At 38.0% G+C, this 22182-nt stretch overlaps 1 protein-coding gene across 5 annotated transcripts in view; it reads right to left on the bottom strand.

Annotated features, from left to right (window-relative positions):
* The window catches only part of LOC123517692 (dedicator of cytokinesis protein 9-like), a 159282-nt gene that overhangs the window by 104196 nt on the left and 32904 nt on the right, over window positions 1-22182 (bottom strand). For all 5 annotated transcript variants that reach the window (XM_045278044.1, XM_045278045.1, XM_045278047.1 and 2 more), the window contains 8 exons: window positions 21308-21465; window positions 19883-20038; window positions 18498-18710; window positions 17940-18103; window positions 2918-3156; window positions 1513-2102; window positions 1193-1414; window positions 616-798 (listed from right to left, as the gene is read on the bottom strand). In XM_045278044.1, the coding sequence (XP_045133979.1) occupies window positions 616-798; window positions 1193-1414; window positions 1513-2102; window positions 2918-3156; window positions 17940-18103; window positions 18498-18710; window positions 19883-20038; window positions 21308-21465 (1925 nt within the window). The remainder of the gene's footprint in view (window positions 1-615; window positions 799-1192; window positions 1415-1512; window positions 2103-2917; window positions 3157-17939; window positions 18104-18497; window positions 18711-19882; window positions 20039-21307; window positions 21466-22182) is intronic.

Raw genomic sequence — 22182 nt, 5'->3', positions numbered from 1 at the left:
ATACCTTAATAAGACCCCAGTTAGAATATGCAGCTTGTGTCTGGTCACCGCATATGAAGAAAAATGTGAAGAAGGTGGAAAGGGTACAGAGGCTGGCAACAAGGATGGTACCAGGACTCAGGGAGTTAGACTATGAGGAAAGACTGAGGAAACTGGGGCTGACCACATTAGAAGAGAGAAAAACAAGAGGAGACATGATAACTATGTATAAATTGGTGAACAAGATTGACATATTGGACAGAGTTGATAAAGGTGACCACAAGTAATCATCTCCGGGGACATGGAAAAAATTAATAAAAGACATCTGTCTAAATGACGTGAGAAAATACAGTTTCCTGCATCGTAGTATTGATAAGTGGAATAAACTGAGCAGTGATGTCGCGGTGTGTGTCAATCAGATGAAAGAGAGATATGACAGGAGTGGACAAGGAGAAAGGACACAGAGAGCTTAGCTTGGGCCCTGTAATACACAAATAGGTAAATACAAATAATACACACACACACACACACACACACACACACACACAAAAAAAAAAAAAAAAAAAAAAAAAAAAAAAAAAAAAAAGTTATTTCTGTGAATTACTTTTTTGTGGTAATACTATGTAATCTACATACCTTATTGTAAGAGCTCAGAATGTCATCACGTCCAGCCTCATACACTTGATCAATGATATGAACCATGACTCGGGTGACATTTGTAGCAACATCTGGGCCAACATTTAGAAGAACACCAAAAAGTTGATTAAGAAGTGTTGGAAAGAATGCTATTATTGTTCCAACTTCCAGGGCATGAAGTGCCTGTAAAGGAAATTTTTTGTTAGTAAGAATGTACACATGGAAGAACATAAATCTTTGATTTTCCTCCATCTCATTATGATCTTTCACTGCCTGTCACTGCACCCTGATATTCTCTCAGTTTTGACATCTCACCATAACAAATTAACTTCCATCTGTCTCATATGTACACTCAACTTTTCCTCCAGTAACTAATGATCTGACACACCTCCACTTTATACTCATCACTCATTTAACAATCACAATTTTACTATTATACTCCAAGATACATCCACATAATACATCATCAATCATTATATTGACACTTATGAAGACTGTCCAGCAGAAAGGATTTCCAGCCACTAACTTTTATTCAATACGTAACATTGTAAATAAATAACATTTATATAAAACATACCTTCAAGTTTTTGAGTGTGTCAATGTCAATAGGTTGAGCAGACCTTGGACTAGAAGCTCCACAGCCCCCACTAGAGGAACCAGTTAGAGGTAGAAGTGAGGAGCTGGACTGGAAGAAATTGTGCAGGTGCTGATCTGAATTCAGCACTGTAGAGACCAAGCGCATGGACACATGAAAGACATTTTTTTGATTATCAACCCATCGTACTTCCGGTCCTGCAAACTGGAGGAAAGAAAAAATTAAACAAAATGCATAAGTTCATTCACATACCACAATGAAATCAGAAAACTTAAAACTCAGAAGAGAAATCTACAACTTACCCCTTTTCCAAGTCCAAGAGGCTCAATTGACAGGTATTTGGCTGGCAAGTGAGCTGCCACAGGAAGAGTCTGAGCTTCTGTGACTAGCCGTCCTTTGTGGGTAAGAGGCAGCCATGAGTAACCTACAACTGTTTCTACTGGGACATCTTTCTTGCCTGCTTTAGCTGCCTCTATGGCAACATGTGAAAATGTAAATAGCAGGTGATGTGATGATGACAAATTGTGAGGTAACAGAATCTTCACTTCATCTCCCCAATCAGGAACTGTATTGTGATGTAGAACAACAGTCGACATCTGTGTAGTCAGAGCTCCAGAACCTGGTCGACCATAAATTGCACAGAGAGAAGTTGCACCTTCACTGTCCGAGTCTCGAAGTTCAACAGAGCAGACTAAGTTCCTAGCTCTGCTGAAGCTCTTCTGATTCTCATAATTGAGATTGTGAGGATAAACATAAAGATGGTTACAGTAACTCACAAAAGGCTGAATGTCATCTATATGTTTACAAGGAAACTCTTGAACTTCAACAGTAGGTTCATGGGTGGGAGGGTTGGGAAATGGTTTAACTGGTTCCAATGCTGGTGTGAGAGAATCTGAAAAACATAAGAAAAAACAATGAAAGCAAATTATGTACGAACATGTATAAAACAAATAAAACAGTGACATTATATAATGATGTGCTGTATCCTACATAAATCAAATAAATATAAACATTATCTTTGTACCTGTCTACAATGCAACTTATGTATTACATACATAATTCTTGAACTTAAATAACATGATGAAAATATTCTATTTATTAGTGAATAATAGCCATTATAACTATTAAATGTATGCTGACCTAAAAAGTTAATATCATGAAAACACAATCATTGGTCAAGTTCAAGAACACTACTATCAAATATCAGCCACCAAAATTTCAACAAAGTGATGATGCCTATTGAAAATTCTTGTTTGTTTGTAAGATATAATGATGCCTGAATTGTCATGTTCATCTGTTCAATAAACACACAAGATTACTAACTTGGTTCCTCCAGTATTGGAATTTCTTGCACAGCAGAGAAAAATACTATGAAAAAATGTAGCTTACAATCCTGACAACTCATAACACCCATCTATCTATATAACAGCCCAGCAATCCCACACTGGCCCAGACAAGGCACCAGATATTCACACTATCCCTGGTCGCCCCTAGGGAAGAGGGAATCTCATGGCCCACTGTACTACACCATCAGGAGACCAAACACAGAGCCTCCACACCTACTCCATACATACATAAATACTGTCTTCCCTTTCTCTATCATTAACATATAACAAGCAAGATGGTTTTATGGATATTCTAGGAAAAAAATTAAAGAATAAGAAAAATATGACCTTTACTGACAATATTCATTATAATAGAACTCACTTGGTAGTGTAACCTCCATGGGCACTATTTGAACACTGACATTTCCTGGTATTGTTGTTAGTTTATTCATTTTCTCTGGTTTCCGAAAGTCAGATAACAGTCTTATGAATTCTGATTCACCCAATTTTTTTTCATCACTACGATAAATTGGTGAAAAATCAGATTCTGTATCCAAATTTCCCGAGTTTTTGAAGAGTGGCCGAGCACACCAGCCAAATGGCATCTTGAAGGTGCCAAGCCTGTGTGAGAAAAAGTAAGTCAATATTCAATGAAATTATCATATCAAAGGTCTCAGATGACCTGAGGTATGGAAAGATCATATATGCTAATGATTAAAGGCACAAAACCACAGAAATTAAATGGCTTCATAGATATATGGTCTGTTCACTAGAGGCTTACCTAGAAAGTTGTAGGACCCTACATGAGATAAGCGACTGCGATTTTTCAATGTTATAAAAAAATTTCAGTTAAAGCATTTATAATATTTCATATATATTCAAAGGTAGTGATAAACAAGACATTCAAATTTGCCATAACATGTATATTCTAATAAATAAACTAGATAATTGGATGTACTACTAACATTGGTATTGTGTGTATATATTAAAAAGTGCAAGCTCCACCTTTGTATTACTGACTGGTAAGTACTATTATACAAAAGAACTAAAAGTAAACAACCAAGAAGTACTGTATACTGACATAGAGGACATATGAAGGCAATGTTGCTGAACTCTTAAACTCTTGGCAACATTATTAGTGATGCATTCACTTGTATAGTTCCTTTATCAATCTTTCCTTCCTTATAATAAGGTATGAATGTTGTGCATATCATTAGCTTGAAATTATCTAATTGTATGGCCAAAGTTGAACACTAAATACAAATAGTCAGTTATATGTGCTCAATTTCTAAACTTGTACAGGCTCTCACAGCTCAATTCTGCTTCCAGTGATCTAGGATATAAACACAGAAACCTTTATCCATTCCTACATGCTGATCACCAGCCCATGAGCAATGGAACTTCCCATAAAGGTGCTCAAGCCTATATCTCTATGACTGCAAAACTACTTTCCACTTTTCTCTATCATACACCTCTCTTTCTTGCTACACAGGTAAATTTATGCCTCTAATCAGTGGCAGCTTGTAGCTAATATTTGTGGGGGTGCTGCTCTAAACACTTTTAGCCCTTCTTTTAATATTTTGAAAAAAGGAAACACACAGATATAAGAAACCTTTTTCAGAAACTTGATAGCATCCTAAAAGATCAAACATTTTTTAAGTACTACAATCTGAAATGTCACAGTTCAATCTTAATCCATTCATTTAAAAATCAAATTAATGTTTTTTGTTTTAATTTGTGCAAAAAGATTAATAATTTTCTCCTTGGTACACCATTTCTTTTAAGCAAAACACACTCAGGGTAAATAAATAAATACTACCTTCCACCAACGTGCCAAGGTAGGCACTGTGGTAATCATAGTGTTCCCTTTCCCTTACAGACATACAAGCAGCCTCCTACGTGCACATGTGCAAAGCAGCCAGACTCCACGCCGCTGGAACTCTAATGCAGTTCCATACAAAGAATTTTGCTTTTTTTTTTTTTTAACTAAGGGATGGCTACTGACATTAAGTTTAAGGATTATATATTGTACAAGTATAAAAAAAGAATTCAAGAAAAATCATTATATTGAATATTATCAATATCAAGAGGAAATAGGGGGTACTGCAGTTCCACAGTGCCTATACACAAGCCAGCACTGCTTCTAAAGCTCTTCACACATTAAATTTTCATCAATCCCACTCAGTTTTCTTCCTTATCCTTTACCCCTCTGACATTTGATAAAGATGTCTTCTTTATAAATTACTCTTCTTCCATTTTCCCTAAAAGAACTTTATTGTGTTTGATCTCTGAGACAGCTGATAAAGTATTTATGTATTCTAGCATGTCATAAAGGGCAACTAAAACTGAGGTGAGAGGATTCATAAACATCCCGTCTTCTCTTCTATATAACTTTTTATAGAAAATCTGAATAACATCTGAATCAACATATCCAGTAATCATGTGCTTACAAAAATTCTTTTATGATTATCAGCAAAAAGTTCTTATGCCAAAAAATTATATTCATTGACAATCTCTGTAATTCTTAGATTTTACGCATTGGAGCAAGCCAAATTTTATCTTATGAGCTAAGTGGAGAAATATTAATATTTTTGAATGAGGTGGAAGGATGGTGAGAAGGTATTTACCTAGTGTACCTAATCATGGTTTATGGTAGAAGTCTACAACTATCTAGTAAATAGCAAAACCCAGCTATTTACAGAGCTATTCTCAAGGCTTACAAGTATTCTGCTGCAGATGAGAAGAGATAACAAGTATCATATGGTAGCCACACTTCAGCTCATCACATTAAAATGATATACAGTAAGTCCTCATTATATGATACATATGCATTCCTGAAAACCTTACCACAAATCGAAATTACCGTATATCGAACCCTTTATAACATGTAATATTAGGGGATGTGTTTCAGCACGTCGAAAGTCATCCCTACAGACCTGAAAATATAGGCAACTCCCGCTTAACGAATGTTCACACAATGAAATTTTGCTACAACGAACTTTTCCTTTTACTACCATCTGCTCGTATAACGAACACCAAACTCACTTTCACGAAATTTTATCCAGGTAACTTTTTACAAGTTTGAAAGCCCCACCGTATCATGCAAGTCAACAGGCTTTTGAATACAACAGCGCCTCTCGTAGACAAAATGTGCACCACTCACTCCCCTAGATCAAAACAATAACAGCGTCAGCAGTAGCTCGTCTTCCCTCGCTCAACTTACCACCAAAACGTCCTGCAATGTCGCCTAGCGTTGCTAAGAAGACCAGAAAGTCTCTTACTCTCGAAGTGAAGCTGGATATTATTCACAGATATGAGAGAGGCAAGAAAACTAATAGCATTGCTCGCCACCATGGCTTGACTCCATCTACTGTCTCTACTATTTTCAAGTCAGCAGACTCTTTTAAGAAGGCTGGTGAGATCATATCTTTATTGCAAGCTAAAAGAACCACCCGAACTCGTGACTCTGCAATGGATAAAAAGGAAAGCCTTGTGGAAATGTGGTACAATGATGCACCCTTTGTTTACATTCCACAGGTTGCCGGCTAGCATCTTTCCCGCTCCACTCTCCCTCCCTTCATAATTTTAAGATCATCAACATTATAAAGTTACTGACATACATACATTAGTGTACATTATAATGACTTGAATTAAACTGCCTAAATGTTTAACTTCATCATTTTTACTTTCATTAAACCCTTTACTGTACTATGATGCACTCTTGCTTTGTTTACTCTCAATGGAAGTTCAAGTCAGGGGTTAAACTTGTTATAATTGGTTTGCTTAACGAAAATTTGCTTAACGAACGTTTTTTTAGGAACGTAACCCGTTTGTTAAGCAGGGCTTGCCTGTACATGAAAATAGCCATATAAAGAAAATGTAAAGTACTGCGCAAAAGAAATAAACAAAATGTTTTTATTTGCCTTTCACTCGCCATGTATTCTATCCGATGATGTCCCTCCCAAGGCTAAGGTACAGTAGGGATTTCAGCCCTCACTCATAACATCCACAAAAAACAAGCCGTAAAGATTTCACTTGTGTTCAGTGGGAAACACAGGAAGAGACTGATTGTTGTGGTGGCTGCACGGCATGGTGGCCGCACGGCGTGGTGGTGCTACGGTACCGTGTAAACTAAACACGAGCAGATACCGTATATGTGAATTTTTCTTACCGTAAATAAAATCGAGGGTAGTAATTACCAAACACCGTAACTGTGAGTTTAACGGATAACGAAGTACCGTATAAGGAGGACTTACAGTACTGATTTAGTCTAAGTTAGTGTTTTTGATAAGTTATTGTAATGTTTTGGGGGGTCTAGGCTGGAGGTTGGTCCCTATCCCCCCTAATTCTTAAGTATCTTATGGGAAAAATTGCTTCACGATTCGAATAAACGCTGATTCGACCGATGAAAAACCACCCTAACCGCATCGAATTGCGAGGATCTCCTGTATCTCAAAAGAAATTAACCTAATATTGTGGGACTGGCAGAGACAAAGTTGGATAAATCCATTGAGTATTTAAATACCGGATCTTAACCAAGAAAGCTCTATTAGATGAAGTTATTTAGGGAAAAATGACGTGGAATTGATTAAAGTGGGCATTTGGTGTGAGGGAAATCCCACAAGAAATTTTGCCATAATCTATGTGTCTCCAAAGACAAGGTTGTGGAACAATGAGGAACACAGGAGAATGCAAACTGAATCATTAGCTGACATGGAGGGACTTTTAAGCAACCAAAATAGACCAGTTTATAAGTTGGGGGACGAAAACATTCAGAAAAGAAACACAGGGAAAGACTTAAGTGATTGTTATGGATGACATGTCACCAGGAAAGCACATAAGTTAAACTGTGGGGAACTTATAATCTACTCAAGAATATAAGAGTTGCATTTTCGTACATTGATGATGATATGATGAAGATTATTGTAACTATGATACATCCAAGGTTGGAATATGCAGCACTAGCTTGGTCACCGAATCTGAAGAAGGATATTAAAAAGCTAGAGAATATCCAGCAAGCTGCAACAAAGATGGTTCCAAGTCTGAAAGATCTCCCTTACGAGTAGAAATTGTTAAGATTGTATCTGATGTCCTGGGAAAAGAGAAGGAGAGATTTGATTGTAACCTTTAGAATGATAGAAGAAATGGATAAGAATAACAGAGAGGATTTGGTATTGAGTGATGAGCAATCCAGAAGGGAGAGCAGGAAGAAACTGAAGAAAGGCACATGCAAGAGTTATCCATACAGAACTGTCGAAGCTTGGAATGTATTAGAGAAGTTACTGGAGCAACAACAATACATAATTTTATGATGAAGTTGGATCATTTTTGGGATTACAGAGAAGGGACAGCACAAGCATAGTTCCCCTCCCGTGTGTTACAACTAGGTAAATACAACTAGGTAAATACACACAACAAAACTCCTGCAACGATAAATACTGTTGACTTCAGAGAACAATAAGCCTGGTGATATATTACAAGGGGGAGAGAAGGATTAGGCTAGTGTTTCTTGTCTCCAAAATTTGTTAAATTACCTTGTGTTGGAAGAAAAAAAAAAAAAAAAAAAAAAAGTTGGAAGGGAAGAGGAATCTAGACGGCACTGCTAGCCATATAAACGGAGGAGCAAAGGCCCAGGAAGGAACCTTAGAGATGCCCTTAGGACTATGGCAGCTGGGAGAGTAGAATACTACAAGGGATTTCTCAGGATTTAAAGAGGAAAGAACCAATATGCAAAAGGAAAGGGAAATTAGGTGTCTCAGGGAGGTGATTGCCAGGATATTAGAGAACCAAGATCAGCTGTTCCTGGAAAATGGAGAACTAAAAGAGAAATGCAGAAGAACTATAAAATATTGTTAGGATGAACAATGACATGAAGAAAACAACGGAAGAAATAAGAAAGGAGAATAGCGTCCCTAAGGACAAGTGCAAGGGCTGTGAAGTGGTGTTGGATGGGCTGTAGGAAAAAGGGAACACTAATGTGGGAGCAGGAGAGGGAGTGGTGATGAAAGAAACTAAGCTGGAAGAGTGGAAGAAGGCATGAAAAAAAAAAAAACATGAGGATGAAAAAGTCAATTTTGCTGTAGTTAAACAACAAATATGAGAAAAAATGTAAAACAGTGATACAGGTGATTAAGGAAAAGGAAGAGCTAGTGAGACACAGTAGATAAAAAGAAATGCTTGAGCTTTGTTTATTTGGACCTCGTTTATCCGGATTTTGGTTTATTCGGACAGTGTACAGACAATAATTTTATAGTTTGAGTCTGGATGGCCAACAAATCAATTCAAGCAATACATGCCTCATGCACTTCCAGAAATGGCCAATAGATGGCAGAGCTGCTGTGGCAGGCAGTTGTAAACAAGTCTGACTGATGCTAGTGAACACTGTGTATTGTCTGGTATCAGTGAGCAAGTTTGTGCATTTTTCAATACCTTAGAACTCTTAATATGTCTCCCAATGGTATTAGGCATATGTCAGTGGCCCTAACTGTGCTTTAAAAGCTGGAAATAAGAAAATTAGAGAAAGGAGCTAAAGTTGTGTGTTTGTGAGGAGTATGATGTGGCCAAGCAAACTGGAACGGACATTAGTAAATCAGAAGATAAGCTGGTAGAATATTCTGCCAAATACTGTGTGGATGCATCATCAAATAAAAGTGGTAAAGGTGTATCAAGGTAAAATGTAAGGAGTAGAAAAGATGCTGCATTAAATACTGCCTTATGATATGGTATGTGCAGCAGCAGCTAGGAAGCTGGCACAGAAATTGATATAGAGAATTAAAGGGTGGCTGTGGCAATTCTGCAATCAACACAGACTTTTTAATGCTACTGTGCAGGGTGAAGCTGGTGATGCAGACACAGCCAGCATTGCATGACACATCTACATATTGTGGTAGTATACTCTTTGTAGTTCATGTCTATCAAGTATTCGATGACTTCGAACACCGCTTGAACTCCTTCATGAAAGAGAAAACCCAGCTGCAACCACCTCAAAATATAATGCTTTACTATAAGAATTACATGTCTTCAGCCTACCACAAAGATGAAAAGGCTCTCAAGAAAATCATACAAAACAACGTCAAGCCCGCTGATCCCGCCGCGAAACTGAAGTTTATAATATATTACAAAACAAGGCGCACATCCAGCCTAGTCATCAAGAACAGCTGTCTCCACCCACATGCCCTCTACAAGACGTGAATCTAGTGTACCAATACTCATGCCACCATGGCGACTGCAGTTGCCGACCTTCTGAGTACATCGGGTTCACCACCACCACCCTATCCAAGAGAATAACAGCCTATATATATATATATATATATATATATATATATATATATATATATATATATATATATATATATAAATACAGTAAAGTCCCGGGTTACGTTGGTCTCGAGTTATGTCAAACTCGTAGTTACGTCAGTCCACTATAAGGCAATTTAAGATTAAAAAAATTGAAAATTTTTAAATCGTAAAGTGCGGGATTTATTGTTATTGTTGGTGGTTGCCCGCCACACTGCCTGCCTCACGCTTGAATACAATAACACCCTGCCTCACTTCCACCAAAGAGAAAACTCCTTAGTGACAGCAGTGATGCTAAGAAAAGGAAAACCATTACGCTACAAGAAAAAAGAGGACATAATTAAAAGACATGAGAAGGGAGGCAGCAGCTGTGTGTGAGGGAGGGAAGAAGAAAATGGGAAGCCCGTTACCATGACAACGGGGAGGTTGACGACCTTGAGGACTCGCACACCCATCACAACAATAACAACTCCGGAGCCTTCGCCTGGGCCACACGACACTCGCAGCTGACTTGCACCGTCTGCGCCTGTCTGCTGATCCCTATTGCCCTTTCCTATTGCATTTCCTGCCCCGCTGCCCACGCTTCTACTCCCACCGCACTGCACTACGCTCCCAGCTGTCCACGCTGGGCATCACAACATTCGACCTGCCCACCCTTCTGGCGGCCTCAGGCGTCTACCCCTCTCTGCAACCTGCAGTCCTTCACATTCGTGGCCCTAATCATCAACAAAAACAAGCTTGTTTCATATTCCTACATACTTGTAAATAATATAACAATATAACCTTTAACTTACCTGAATGACCATAAACAATGATTGGTTGAAAACTCCATAATATGCTTTGAAATGTACGGAAACTCAAGTTACGTACAAAATCGACTTACGTCATGTTTCAGGAACGTAACTTTGACATAAACCGAGACCTTACTGTATATATATATATATATATATATATATATATATATATATATATATATATATATATATATATATATACACACAGAAAGTCCTCCTTATACGGTACTTCATTATCCAGTAAATTCACAGTTACAGTGTTTGGTTATTACTACCCTCGATTCTATTTACGGTAAGAAAAATTCAGATATGATATCTGATCGTGTTTTGTTTAACCCCATCGTAGCGCCAGCATGCTGCGCGGCCACCACAACAATCAGTCCCTTCCCGTGTTTCCCACTGAACACAAGTGAAATCCTTACGGCGTGTTTTTTGAGGATATTATGAGTAAGGGCTGAAATCCCTACTGTCCCTTAGCCTCGAGAGGGACATCATCTGATAGAATACATGGCGAGTGAAAGGTAAATAAAAACATTTTCCGTTTATTTCTTTTGCACAATACTTTATATTTTTTTAAATGACTATTTTCATGTATTTTCGTGTGAGTAGGGGTGACTTTCAACATGGTGGAACGTATCCCCTATTATTACATGTTATAATGGGTTCAGTATACGGTAATTTTGATTTGTGGTAAGGTTTTCAGGAACACATATGTACTGTATAATGAGGACTTACTGTACTATTAAAGGCTTCATTTATATCTAGCTTTTTTTATTAAACACATTAGGGTACTGTACCGTACATTTTTGGAAATAAAAACACTTGCATGATGCAGAGGTCTTGCGGTATTTGTCCCTGTTCTTCCAAATTGTTGATACAGGGGATCCTCGTGATTCGACCATTCGCAGTTCGAATTATCGCCAATTCGAACTCACTTAATTAATACCCAATCCTCAAGGTTCGACCGACTGACTCGCCAATTCAACATTCATATCTCGTGCACCACCCACCTGGTAAAATCCGCTGCCACCCCAAATTCGCTGCCACCCCATCAGGCGGAAATGTAAAGGGGTTATCACACTGGCCTATGATACACAGAACAAGGAACATTCACTCCAGATAGCTGGAACTTTCCCAGGATTAGCAGAGCAAAGTTGAGATGGCTTCACATCCATCCTGGTTCTTCGTATGCTATCCCAATGAAAAAATAAACATAAGATATGTAATAAAACCCTATAATTCAAACTAAAAAGAACGTGCCTGAAATTTTCCTATATTGAATATTAAATATTTTATCGGTCTAGAAAGATGAAATACAGTAATACTCCGCTTAAAGAATAGGATAGGGGATGTCAAAGCTGTTCGTAAAGCAGAAATTCGTTAAGCGGACATAATTTTCCCATAGGAAATAATGGAAATAGGGTGGATGCATTCTGGGCTGGTCTCCAACATACCACATAAGTTAAAAAAAAAAAAAAAAATATATATATATATATATATATATATATATATATATATATATATATATTTATATATATATATATATACAGGCAACCCCCATTTAACGAAGGGGTTACGTTCCTAAAAAACACTTCGTTAAGCGAAACTTTGTTAAGCGAACCGATTATAACAAGTTTAACCCCTGATTTGAACTTCCATTGAAAGTAAGCAAAGCGAGAGTGCATCATAGTACAGTAAAAGGTTTAATGAAAGTAAAAATTATGAAGTTAAACATTTAGGTAGTTTAATTTAAGTCATTATAATGTACACTAATGTATGTATGTACATAACTTTATAATGTTGATGATCTTAACTTTATGAAGGGAGGGAGAGTGAAACGGGAAAGACACTAACTGGCAACCTGTGGAATGTAAACAAAGTGCGCATCATGGTACCGCATGCAAAACTTATGTACCACATTTCCACAAGGCTTTCCATTCTATCCATTGTAGAGTCACGAGTTCAGGTGGTTCTTTTAGCTTGCAAGGAAGATACGGTTTCACCAGCCTTCTTAATAGAGTCTGCTGACTTGAAAATAGAAGACAGTAGATGGAGTCAAGATAGTGGCCAGCAATGTTATTAGTTTTCTGGCCTCTCTCGTGTCTGTGAATAATACCCAGCTTCACTTCAAGAGTAAGACACTTCCTGGTCTTCTTAGGAACGTTAGGCCACATTGCAGGGCATTTTGGTGGTAAGTTGAACTAGGGAAGATGAGCTGTTAGTGACGCTGTTATGTTTTGACTGGGGAGTGAGTGGTGTGCTTGATCTTGATCTTGATCTTGATGCTACAGGTGACGCAAAATTTCTTCTGAGTCAGGCCTTTGTATCGGCAGCGCCTGTGTTGTCCACGAGAGGCTTGATCTTGATCTTTATTCTACAGGTGTCTCAGGATTTCTCCTGAGGCAGGCCTTAGTACCAGCAGCTCCTGATTATTCAAAACCCCTGTCAGCTTGCATGATTTGGTGGGGCTTTCAAATTTGGAAAAAATTACCTGGATAAAACTTCGTTAAAGCGAGTTTGGTGTTCGTTAAATGAGCAGATGGTAGTAAAATGAAACCTTCGTTGTAGCGAAATTTCATTGTGTGAACCTTCGTTAAACGGGGGTTGCCTGTATATATATATATATATATATATATATATATATATATATATATATATATATATATATATATATATATATATATATATATATATATATATATATATATATATATATATATATATATATATATATATATATATATATATATATATACACAGTAAGGTCTCGGTTTACGTCAGAGTTACGTTTCTGAAACATGACGTAAGTTGATTTTGTACGTAACTCGAGTTTCCGTACATTTCAAAGCATATTATTGAGTTTTCAACCAATCATTGTTTATGGTCATTCAGGTAAGTTAAAGGTTATATTGTTATATTATTTACAACTATGTAGGAATATGAAACACAAGCGTGTTTTTGTTGTTGATTAGGGCCGTGAATGCAAAGGACTGCAGGTTGCCGAGAGGGGTGGATGCCTGAGGCCGCCAGGAGGGTGGGCAGGTCGAATGTTGTGACGCCCAGGGCGGACAGCTGGGAGCATAGTGCAGTGCGGTGGGAGTAGAAGTGTGGGCAGGGAAGCAGGAAATGCAATAGGAAAGGGCAATAGGGATCAGCAGACAGACGCAGACGGTGCAAGTGAGCTGCGAGTGTCGTGTGGCCCAAGCAAAGGCTCCGGAGTTGTTATTGTTGTGATGGGTGCGTGAGCCCTCAAGGTCGTCAACCTTCCCATTGTCATGGTAATGGGCTTCCCATTTTCTTCTTCACTCCTTCACACACAGCTGCTGCCTGCCTTCTCATGTCTTTTAATTATGTCCTCTTTTTCTTGTAGTGTAATGGTTTTCCTTTTCTTAGCATCACTGCTGTCACTAAGGAATTTTCTCTTTGGTGCCATTGAGCAAGATACTAAGAACTTGAGTCAGTAACGCAGAAGTAAGATAACACTTGCCAGGGGCGACAGTGGTGGAACTGAGGCAGGGTGTTATTGTATTCAAGCGTGAGGCGGGCGGTGTGGCAGGTAACCACTAGTGATGCCTGGCGGCCAACAATAACAATAAATCCCGCGCTTTACGATTTATAAATTTTCAATTTTCTTTATCTTAAATTGCCTTATAGTAGACTGACGTAACTACGAGTTTGACGTAACTCGAGACCGACGTAACCCCAGACTTTACTGTATGTGTATGTATATATATATATATATATATATATATATATATATATATATATGTGTGTGTGTGTGTGTGTGTTTCTATTAGCTTTTTACAAACCTTGTCCCCAAGAAAGGATTGTTTTGTAATGCATAAAGTGAAATCTTACATGAAATATAAAAAAACAAAGCAGAGATGATGAGATTAGCCACAGACGGCAGAGACTCCGGCGACTTGGCTGCTGCTTCTTCTTCTTGTGACCTTTTTAGCTTGGCGTGTTGTCTTTCACCACGATATTAAATTTGCTTCCACTACTCTATTGCCTGCTATAATGGATATCATATCTTAGTATTCATATACGCTCATGCCATGAGGATAACCTGGACTTCGTGGCAGTGAGTGATAGTGAATTACTAATGAAATAACACAGTATTTCATTAGTAATTCATTATAGCAGGCAATAGAGAAGTGGAAACAAATTTAATATTGTGGTGAAAGACAACACGCCAAGCTAAAAAGGTCACAAGAAGAAGAAGAAGCGGCCAAGTCACCAGTCTCCGCCGTCTGTGGCTAATCTCATCATCTCTGCTTTATTTTTTGGTATTCCATGTAAGATTTCACTTTATGCATTATAAAACAATCCTTTCTTGGGGGCAAGGTTTGTAAAAAGCTAACAGAAATGTTGTTTTGTGAACATAAATACATATATAAGACAGTAACACCACCTCCAGAGGTGGTGTTCCCAGCAACCTCAGAGCAACCTTGTCACCGTCCCTCCAAGCGTTCATGGAAGCCATTTCGCAGCAGGAGGTTGCTCTGAGGTTGTTAAAAAACTTGGATCCAGCTCCAGGAGCGCTAGATACAGGCGGGGAGCCAGACAATCAAAGCTGCCGCATTCAGTCCCTCACCCGGCAAATTCAAACCCAGAAAATTCGCTAAAACGGATGTGGTTGTACGTAATGCGGACTTTTTGGTCTAACTTTATATAGTACGTTAAACCAGAAATTTGTTAGACGAACGTTCACTAAGCGGAGTATTACTGTATATGTATATCATGTTGATAGTTTGGGTTCATGGCAACCATCCCCCAACTCCAAAAGTTGCCGACGTGCAGCTCTCATTTCTTCCCTAATTTCCTTTTCTTCAATAACTGGAAGTGCAAGTGCAATGGCAGCACAAAGCACTTGGCATGGTTTTGTTCTGGTTTGTTTTGATTAGGCTTGGTCTTGGTTACTGGGCTGTTTCCCTAACATAGCAAGAACGCGGCCAGCTTGTGTGTGATAATGTTACTGGTTTCGCACCAAGAATCATGGCCCGCGTTCCGTGTATCATAGGTCAGTATGATACCCCATTAAACTGACGCTACCACGTGCAATATAAATTAAGCCTTTAATAGTACTGATTTAGTTAGTGTCTTTTAGAGGTTATAGTGATGTTTTGGTGGGGGTCTAGGCTGGAGGTTGGTCCCTATCCCCCATAATTTTTAAGTATCTTATGGGAAAAATTGCTTCACAATCCAAATAAACGCTCATTCAACCGATGAAAAACTGCCCTAACCCCATTAAACTGTGAGGATGCCCTGTACTGTTAATCTAGGGACACCCATTTGCACTGGAATGACACTGTGAGCTATACCTGCCTCACACTTTCTTATAAGCTCAAGCTTATCTTTGAAAGGCCCCTTAAGGGTTATCACGCTGTCCTATGATACACGGAACAAGGAACATCCGCTCCAGATAGCTGGAACTTGCCCAGGATTAGCGGAGCAAAGTTGGGATGGCTTCATATCCATTCTGGTTCTCTGTATGCTACCCCAATGAAAAAATAAACATATATGTAATAAAAACCTTTTATTTAAACTAAAAAGAATGTGCCTAAATTTTTCATGTTGAAATATTAAATAATACTTCATCAATACAGAAAAATAAAAATATACATATGTCAACAGTTTGGGCTCACGGCAACCACCCCAGACTCAAGAGTTGCTGTTGCGCACATCTCGGTGCTTCTTTAGTTTCTTCATTAAGATCTTTCTTGATCCATATGTTTTTGTACTAGTCCTTTCTTGCTAGTTTACTCACCCCTACTAACACTTCTTCAGCATCTACTTGTGACTTAAACTTTATTTTTAATAGCCATGATTTCCCCTGCTCATATTTTCCCAACCTCTGAGGTTCCTCAACTTCATTTTCCAGGTTGCTGTCATCACTCTTAACCCCTTATGTACAAACAGCCTACATATCGGTGGGTGAAATTTGAAACTGTAATGCCTATCAGCTTACATATAGCAAGGGCTGTAAAAAACTGGCAGTAAGAGGTAAGGACCTGGCATTAGCACCACTGGAAAGAGCATTTTCTGTAGGTCAGGACTGACCATTGTAATGCTGGCCCACGCTGCGTACTAGCAGTCCACCCCCCAATCCCCACGTGATTCACAGAGGGTCTGGTCGACCCTTTCCCTCCCTCGTCCTTTCCCTCTTCCCACCTCCTCTCCCCTCCCTAGGCCCTCCCTTCCTTTGTGTGCATCACTAGAGTGTTGTCTGGGCACCGTGTAAACCTATGGCGCACACATACACACGTACATATGCACACAAAATTTTGTGTGCCCCAGAAATGAGCCATGAATTTCACTTTTTTTTTGTTTTGTTTTGTGTGGTTGTAGGTGATAGCTGTATGATGCAGATATACACGTGGTGTCATGATGTTTCCTGTGTTACATCACTCATTCTAGAGTGGTGCAAAACATTGTAGCATGTATACACAAAACTTGCATTTGACAGGTGAAACCCCTGTTTTCTGTTGGCCCCCAGGGAGAATATTTTCTTCATTTTTCAGACTTTGGCAGCCCGCCACGACCGAACCAGAGCACTTAGAGAGTTGCGGATTTTGATTTCAGATGCGGAAAAATATGATCTACAATCCCATAAGAAAAAGAAATCCCTAGTTGAGAGTTGAAAAATACCCAGAAATGGTAGGCCGGGGGGGAAGGAAGGTAAAAAAATAAATAAATAAATAAAATGAAATAAATGAATAAATAAAATCATACGTAAGGGGTTAATCTCCATTAGTATCTTTGTAATATTGGCTCTCTCTACTCTTTCTCTTTCATACCTATATGGCAAGTCATCTTTCATCCCAAAAATCAGTACACATTTTCATTTTTGTCCACAGTGTCTCTTACCAGATTTTCATCCTTGTTTCACAGTTTCGCCACTGCAGGGAGTAGCACCACCATCGGCCTCATTTATCCATTATCTTTTTTTTTTTTCACAAAAAGGGAAAAACAATGGGATATCATCTGACTAGGACATGCACCAACACCTCTCCCTCCCAACCCAATGCACACAACCAAGCAGTATAGCTGACTTACACACCTGGAGATGGTCCTTGGCAGTGCTACTCTAAAATGTCTGCTTCCTGTCATCTCCCGAGTGTGTGTGTGTGTGTGTGTGTGTGTGTGTGTGTGTGTGTGTGTGTGTGTGTGTGTGTGTGTGTGTGTGTGTGTGTGTGTGTGTGTGTGTGTGTGTGTGTGTGTGTGTGTGTGTGTGTGTGTGTGTGTCAGTTTTTGCCATTTGAGTGGATTCTGCTGTATATAGAGTTAGATGGATAGTTCAGCACAACCAACCTGTGACAGCATGTTTTAATTGTTCTTTGCAGCTTCTGAATACTCTTTAGGTCCATGCTTTTCAAGTAGGGCTCCACAGTCTGGCCAATTGATCCCTGTAGAACTTTCTCAATCCAAATTACAAGGAAAACTTCACTGTTAGGTCTTGTTACACTCATGACAGCCTGCAAAATGCATTTGATGCTATACATTGATATATATATATATATATATATATATATATATATATATATATATATATATATATATATATATATATATATATATATATATATCATGCAGTGTTTTATGATAAAAAAAAAATGTGGAGTATTAGTTTACATATCCATGCACAGGAAAAGATGATCCTTAATGCTTATTTAATATTTAGATAGAGCTATGAAAAATTATATATATTTCTTAGGATTACAAGACTCTAATTGTTGCAAACTTATCTTAGGTGATAACTCATCAAAGCCTGTTTTTAAAAGCTACATTGTCAACTTGTAGCCATTAAATCTTTTATTAATGTATTAATCCATATATTTTATTTGTTTTTAATCAATAGAAATTTCTGACCTGTTTTGGGTGTGCAATCCACTCTTCTGGGATTCCTGAGAGAGAAAGTGGGAGAGAGATCCCTGAATTTTCTTTTGTGTCGTCAGATTTCTTCTTGTTCCTTGCCAACAAATTTCGTGCCATTGGATTGTTCATGTCAAAGTGAAAATCTTCTGAAAGCTTACAGCTTCTACTGACATCATAAAGAGCAGCATGGGTTATGTATGGTTCAAGCTGAAATAAGCATATAATTGTAGTGGAGTGGTTAGCATTACTGGCGGTGAGTTCAATCTGTCAGTCATGATCTAAACCACCACCAATCTGAGTTAACTTTCTATCCACTTCCTGAAGGTTGGATAGTGAATGAATATGATGTGGAATAATACCTAAAAAAAACAAGAAAAAAGTAAAAGTGTAGATAGAATATCCACAATGCTACATTTCTCTCGTCTAGATATCATTCTACAGCAAAAGTCCTATCTTTAGACATGGAGCAATTTTGAAAACTTAATGTTTCAGCACTTTTGGTAATTAATCCCATTCTGAAAGCTATCTGATTTTTTAGCACTTAATTTTCAAGGAGGGCACTGACATGAAGCAAATTTTTAAAAATGGCACCAGCGTCTGTAATTAACTCTCATATATGTAAACCCTCCTGCTAGCTACAAAATCCACAGGTACTATGGTATTTATCTACCACTATATTAAGTATTTCCTACATTGGTTCTGTTGGCTGTTTGTCATCACTCTTACTACAATACATGAGGCAAAATTTACATAACATACTTATTGTAGGTATTTTTCTTTTATAGTATACTTTATAGTATAAAGTACTTAGGTTAGGGTATCTAAGGTCATAACTGGCAATGAATCATTGATTTAGGATTATAAACCTGAGGAAAGTGGCAGTTGTTGCAGTGGATTTTTCCTAATTCCCAAGACATAGTATAAAAAATAAATAAATAAAAAAAGAGCATCAAGTATGCAGAAAGGTCAAGTTTTCTACAAACATTTTAAGATTGCCCACAATTGCCAGTTTTGAGATGGAACATTCACCATAGTGAGAGAGCAAAGATTGGGTTTTTATTATTATGCTATGCCAACACATAATTTGTCCCCACAATCCTATCATTCATAAAAATTAATGGTTAGCCACCCTGAGTAATTTATGTGCAACTAAAGACATTCATGCTCAATATAATATATGAATATATAAATGAGTTATACCTGGTAAGTTATTTAGAAGTGGATTGAATAAATGTTACATGACTCACATAGGAAAGTCATATTTATTTCACATACAAATAAAACAGCCATTTAATACTACAAATTACAGTTTTCATGATCATCAAAATTTTGAAAGTTGAGAATTCAAGAATAGCTAAAGGACAGTTAAGAAAACTCACCTGAGACAAGGGTCCATCACCAGAGTCTAATGGGGCTTGCAGTCTAAACTTTATACTTTCAAACAGAACTCTAAACCTTGTTCCAAACTTCTCTTCATAAGGCCAAATTAGACTTTCATCTTTCAGTTCTACACTGCCATTTTCACTCTCCGAGCGCTGCAAATACAAACACACATTTTTCTTTTCTTCCAAACAAATGTGGAAATAGTACACTGACAATAATTTGGCAAGCTTACAAAAGAGAAATTTCTAGACCTAAGTGATCTGAACTTAAAATCCATATACAGTGGAGGATCAATACCCAAACTTAATTAGTTCCAAAAGACTGTTCAAGTATCAAAAAATCTGCCTATTGATATCTATATGCAAATCAGGTAACTTGTTCCAATTTTAAAACCTCAAGTTTATAAAAATATCAATGTTGTTATTTTTATATAATTTCAATTTGCACATATACTGTAAGTGAAGGCTGGTGATGGATAACATAGAAGAGGAGGGGGAGGAGAGGGGAGGAGGGAGATCGTCCAAGGACGAGTCACCATCCATGAAAACATCTGGTGTGATTCCTGTGAACCCACTAGTGGAGGGCTTTTCCTCACAAAAACTTGCATTCTCATTAGATTCTTATTTTAACCACTAATAAGCCTCTTTGGTGCCATTGTAAGTTTCTAAATGAAAAACTACAGAGAGAACACAGAAGAATGTAGTTTTTTTCAAGACTGCGGCAGGACTAGGGATGCATACCGGTATCCGGTATACCAGAATACCGGTACTTTGCTTCGGTATTACAAGTAATACCTGTATCAGAATGGGACAATGGCAGCAGTGGGGAAGGAGAGGCCAGAACTTTGTTTACAACCATGTGTATGGCCATTCGATTACCAGATATTTTCACCACTAACAAGTCTTTGGTGTTAATGTAAGTTTATAAATGAAACACTACAAACAGAACTGAAAAGAATGTTATTCTGACAATCACAGCAGCACAACTGGCAGAGTTGGGGAGGGAGAGGATGGGAACCTTTGTTTACAACCATGTACTATATGGACGCTTGACTATCAGGTATCTTTTAAAATATTAAACTGAACTTCTGCATTCGAGTATTGAAAAGTTCAACTATTGAGTCTCCACTGTACCACCATATAAAGAACAAACAAAGTGAGACACACAAACACACACATAAACACAGAAGAAAAACAATAAAAAGATAAAATAAAAATGAATGAAAATCCATCTTAAAATCTAGGTCTCAGTGAAGAGAAAAGACTGATCCTCTGTTTGGCCCAGTTGTGTAGCATGAGCATTTTCAAGACTACATTATGTGGCAGATGGCATTAACAAAGGATACTCTGAAATGTAAAACTGACAGAGGTATCTGTCTGATATAGTAGACACAGAAAAAAAAACTCATAAAGCCAACTCACAGGGAGGTTGGAGTAACAAGTAAAGAGTTGGTGACGATCTTCTCTCCGTGCCTGTGCTATGGAGTAGTCAGTTTCATGTGCATATTTGATTAGCTGAGGATTAAGGCTGTGTTCCAGACCTCTTAGAGTTCCATAATTACTTGATGGAGGTGTTATCCCTGAAATAAATAAGACTTTCATTGCACCAGTGTTGTCTAATATGCTCGCCTTATTGAATCTAAAAAAAAAACACACACACACACACACACACACACATACAAATTGAACAAAGTAGCGCTGCCAAGCTTATGGCGGAATCAAAACAAATGCCAAATGATAACCAACGCTATATAGAAACTCCTGTTGGTCCAAGGAAACTCAGATGATACTATGGACAAGGATTTTTTGGGTTTCAGGGATGAATGAGGTAATATGAGAAGGCGTATCAACGTAGAAAGAAAATTAAGATATATGAAGGAGGTGATGACCAGTCTAATGGACAAACAAGACCGACTGATAACAGAGAACACAGCCCTGATATTGAGATTAGCTGAATGTGAGAAGGCCAGTGCAATAAATCAGGAATTGAAAGAGGAGATTCAGGAAATAAAGAAGCAAAATGAAGTTCTAAAAGCCACATGCCAAAATTACGAAAGCTCTTTAAAGAGCTTGCAGATTAAAGTGCAATACGGGATTACAGACAGGGCAGAAGGTGGATTAGGTGATAACAAGCTGAAAGAACTATGAAATGAATGGAAACAGGAGCAAGAAGAGGAAAAAGTCAAATTTTCAAATGTGGTAAGTGGTAAGGAAACAAATTCAAGAGAACACAAAAGTCGCTGTAATTGAAGTTATTAAAGAAAAAGAAGATTTGGTGCGGGATGCAGTGGACAAGA

The sequence above is a fragment of the Portunus trituberculatus genome, chromosome 42 (assembly GCF_017591435.1).
Source record: "Portunus trituberculatus isolate SZX2019 chromosome 42, ASM1759143v1, whole genome shotgun sequence".
Classification (NCBI taxonomy): Eukaryota; Metazoa; Arthropoda; class Malacostraca; order Decapoda; family Portunidae; genus Portunus; species Portunus trituberculatus.
This window is presented reverse-complemented; position numbering and strand designations above follow the sequence as displayed.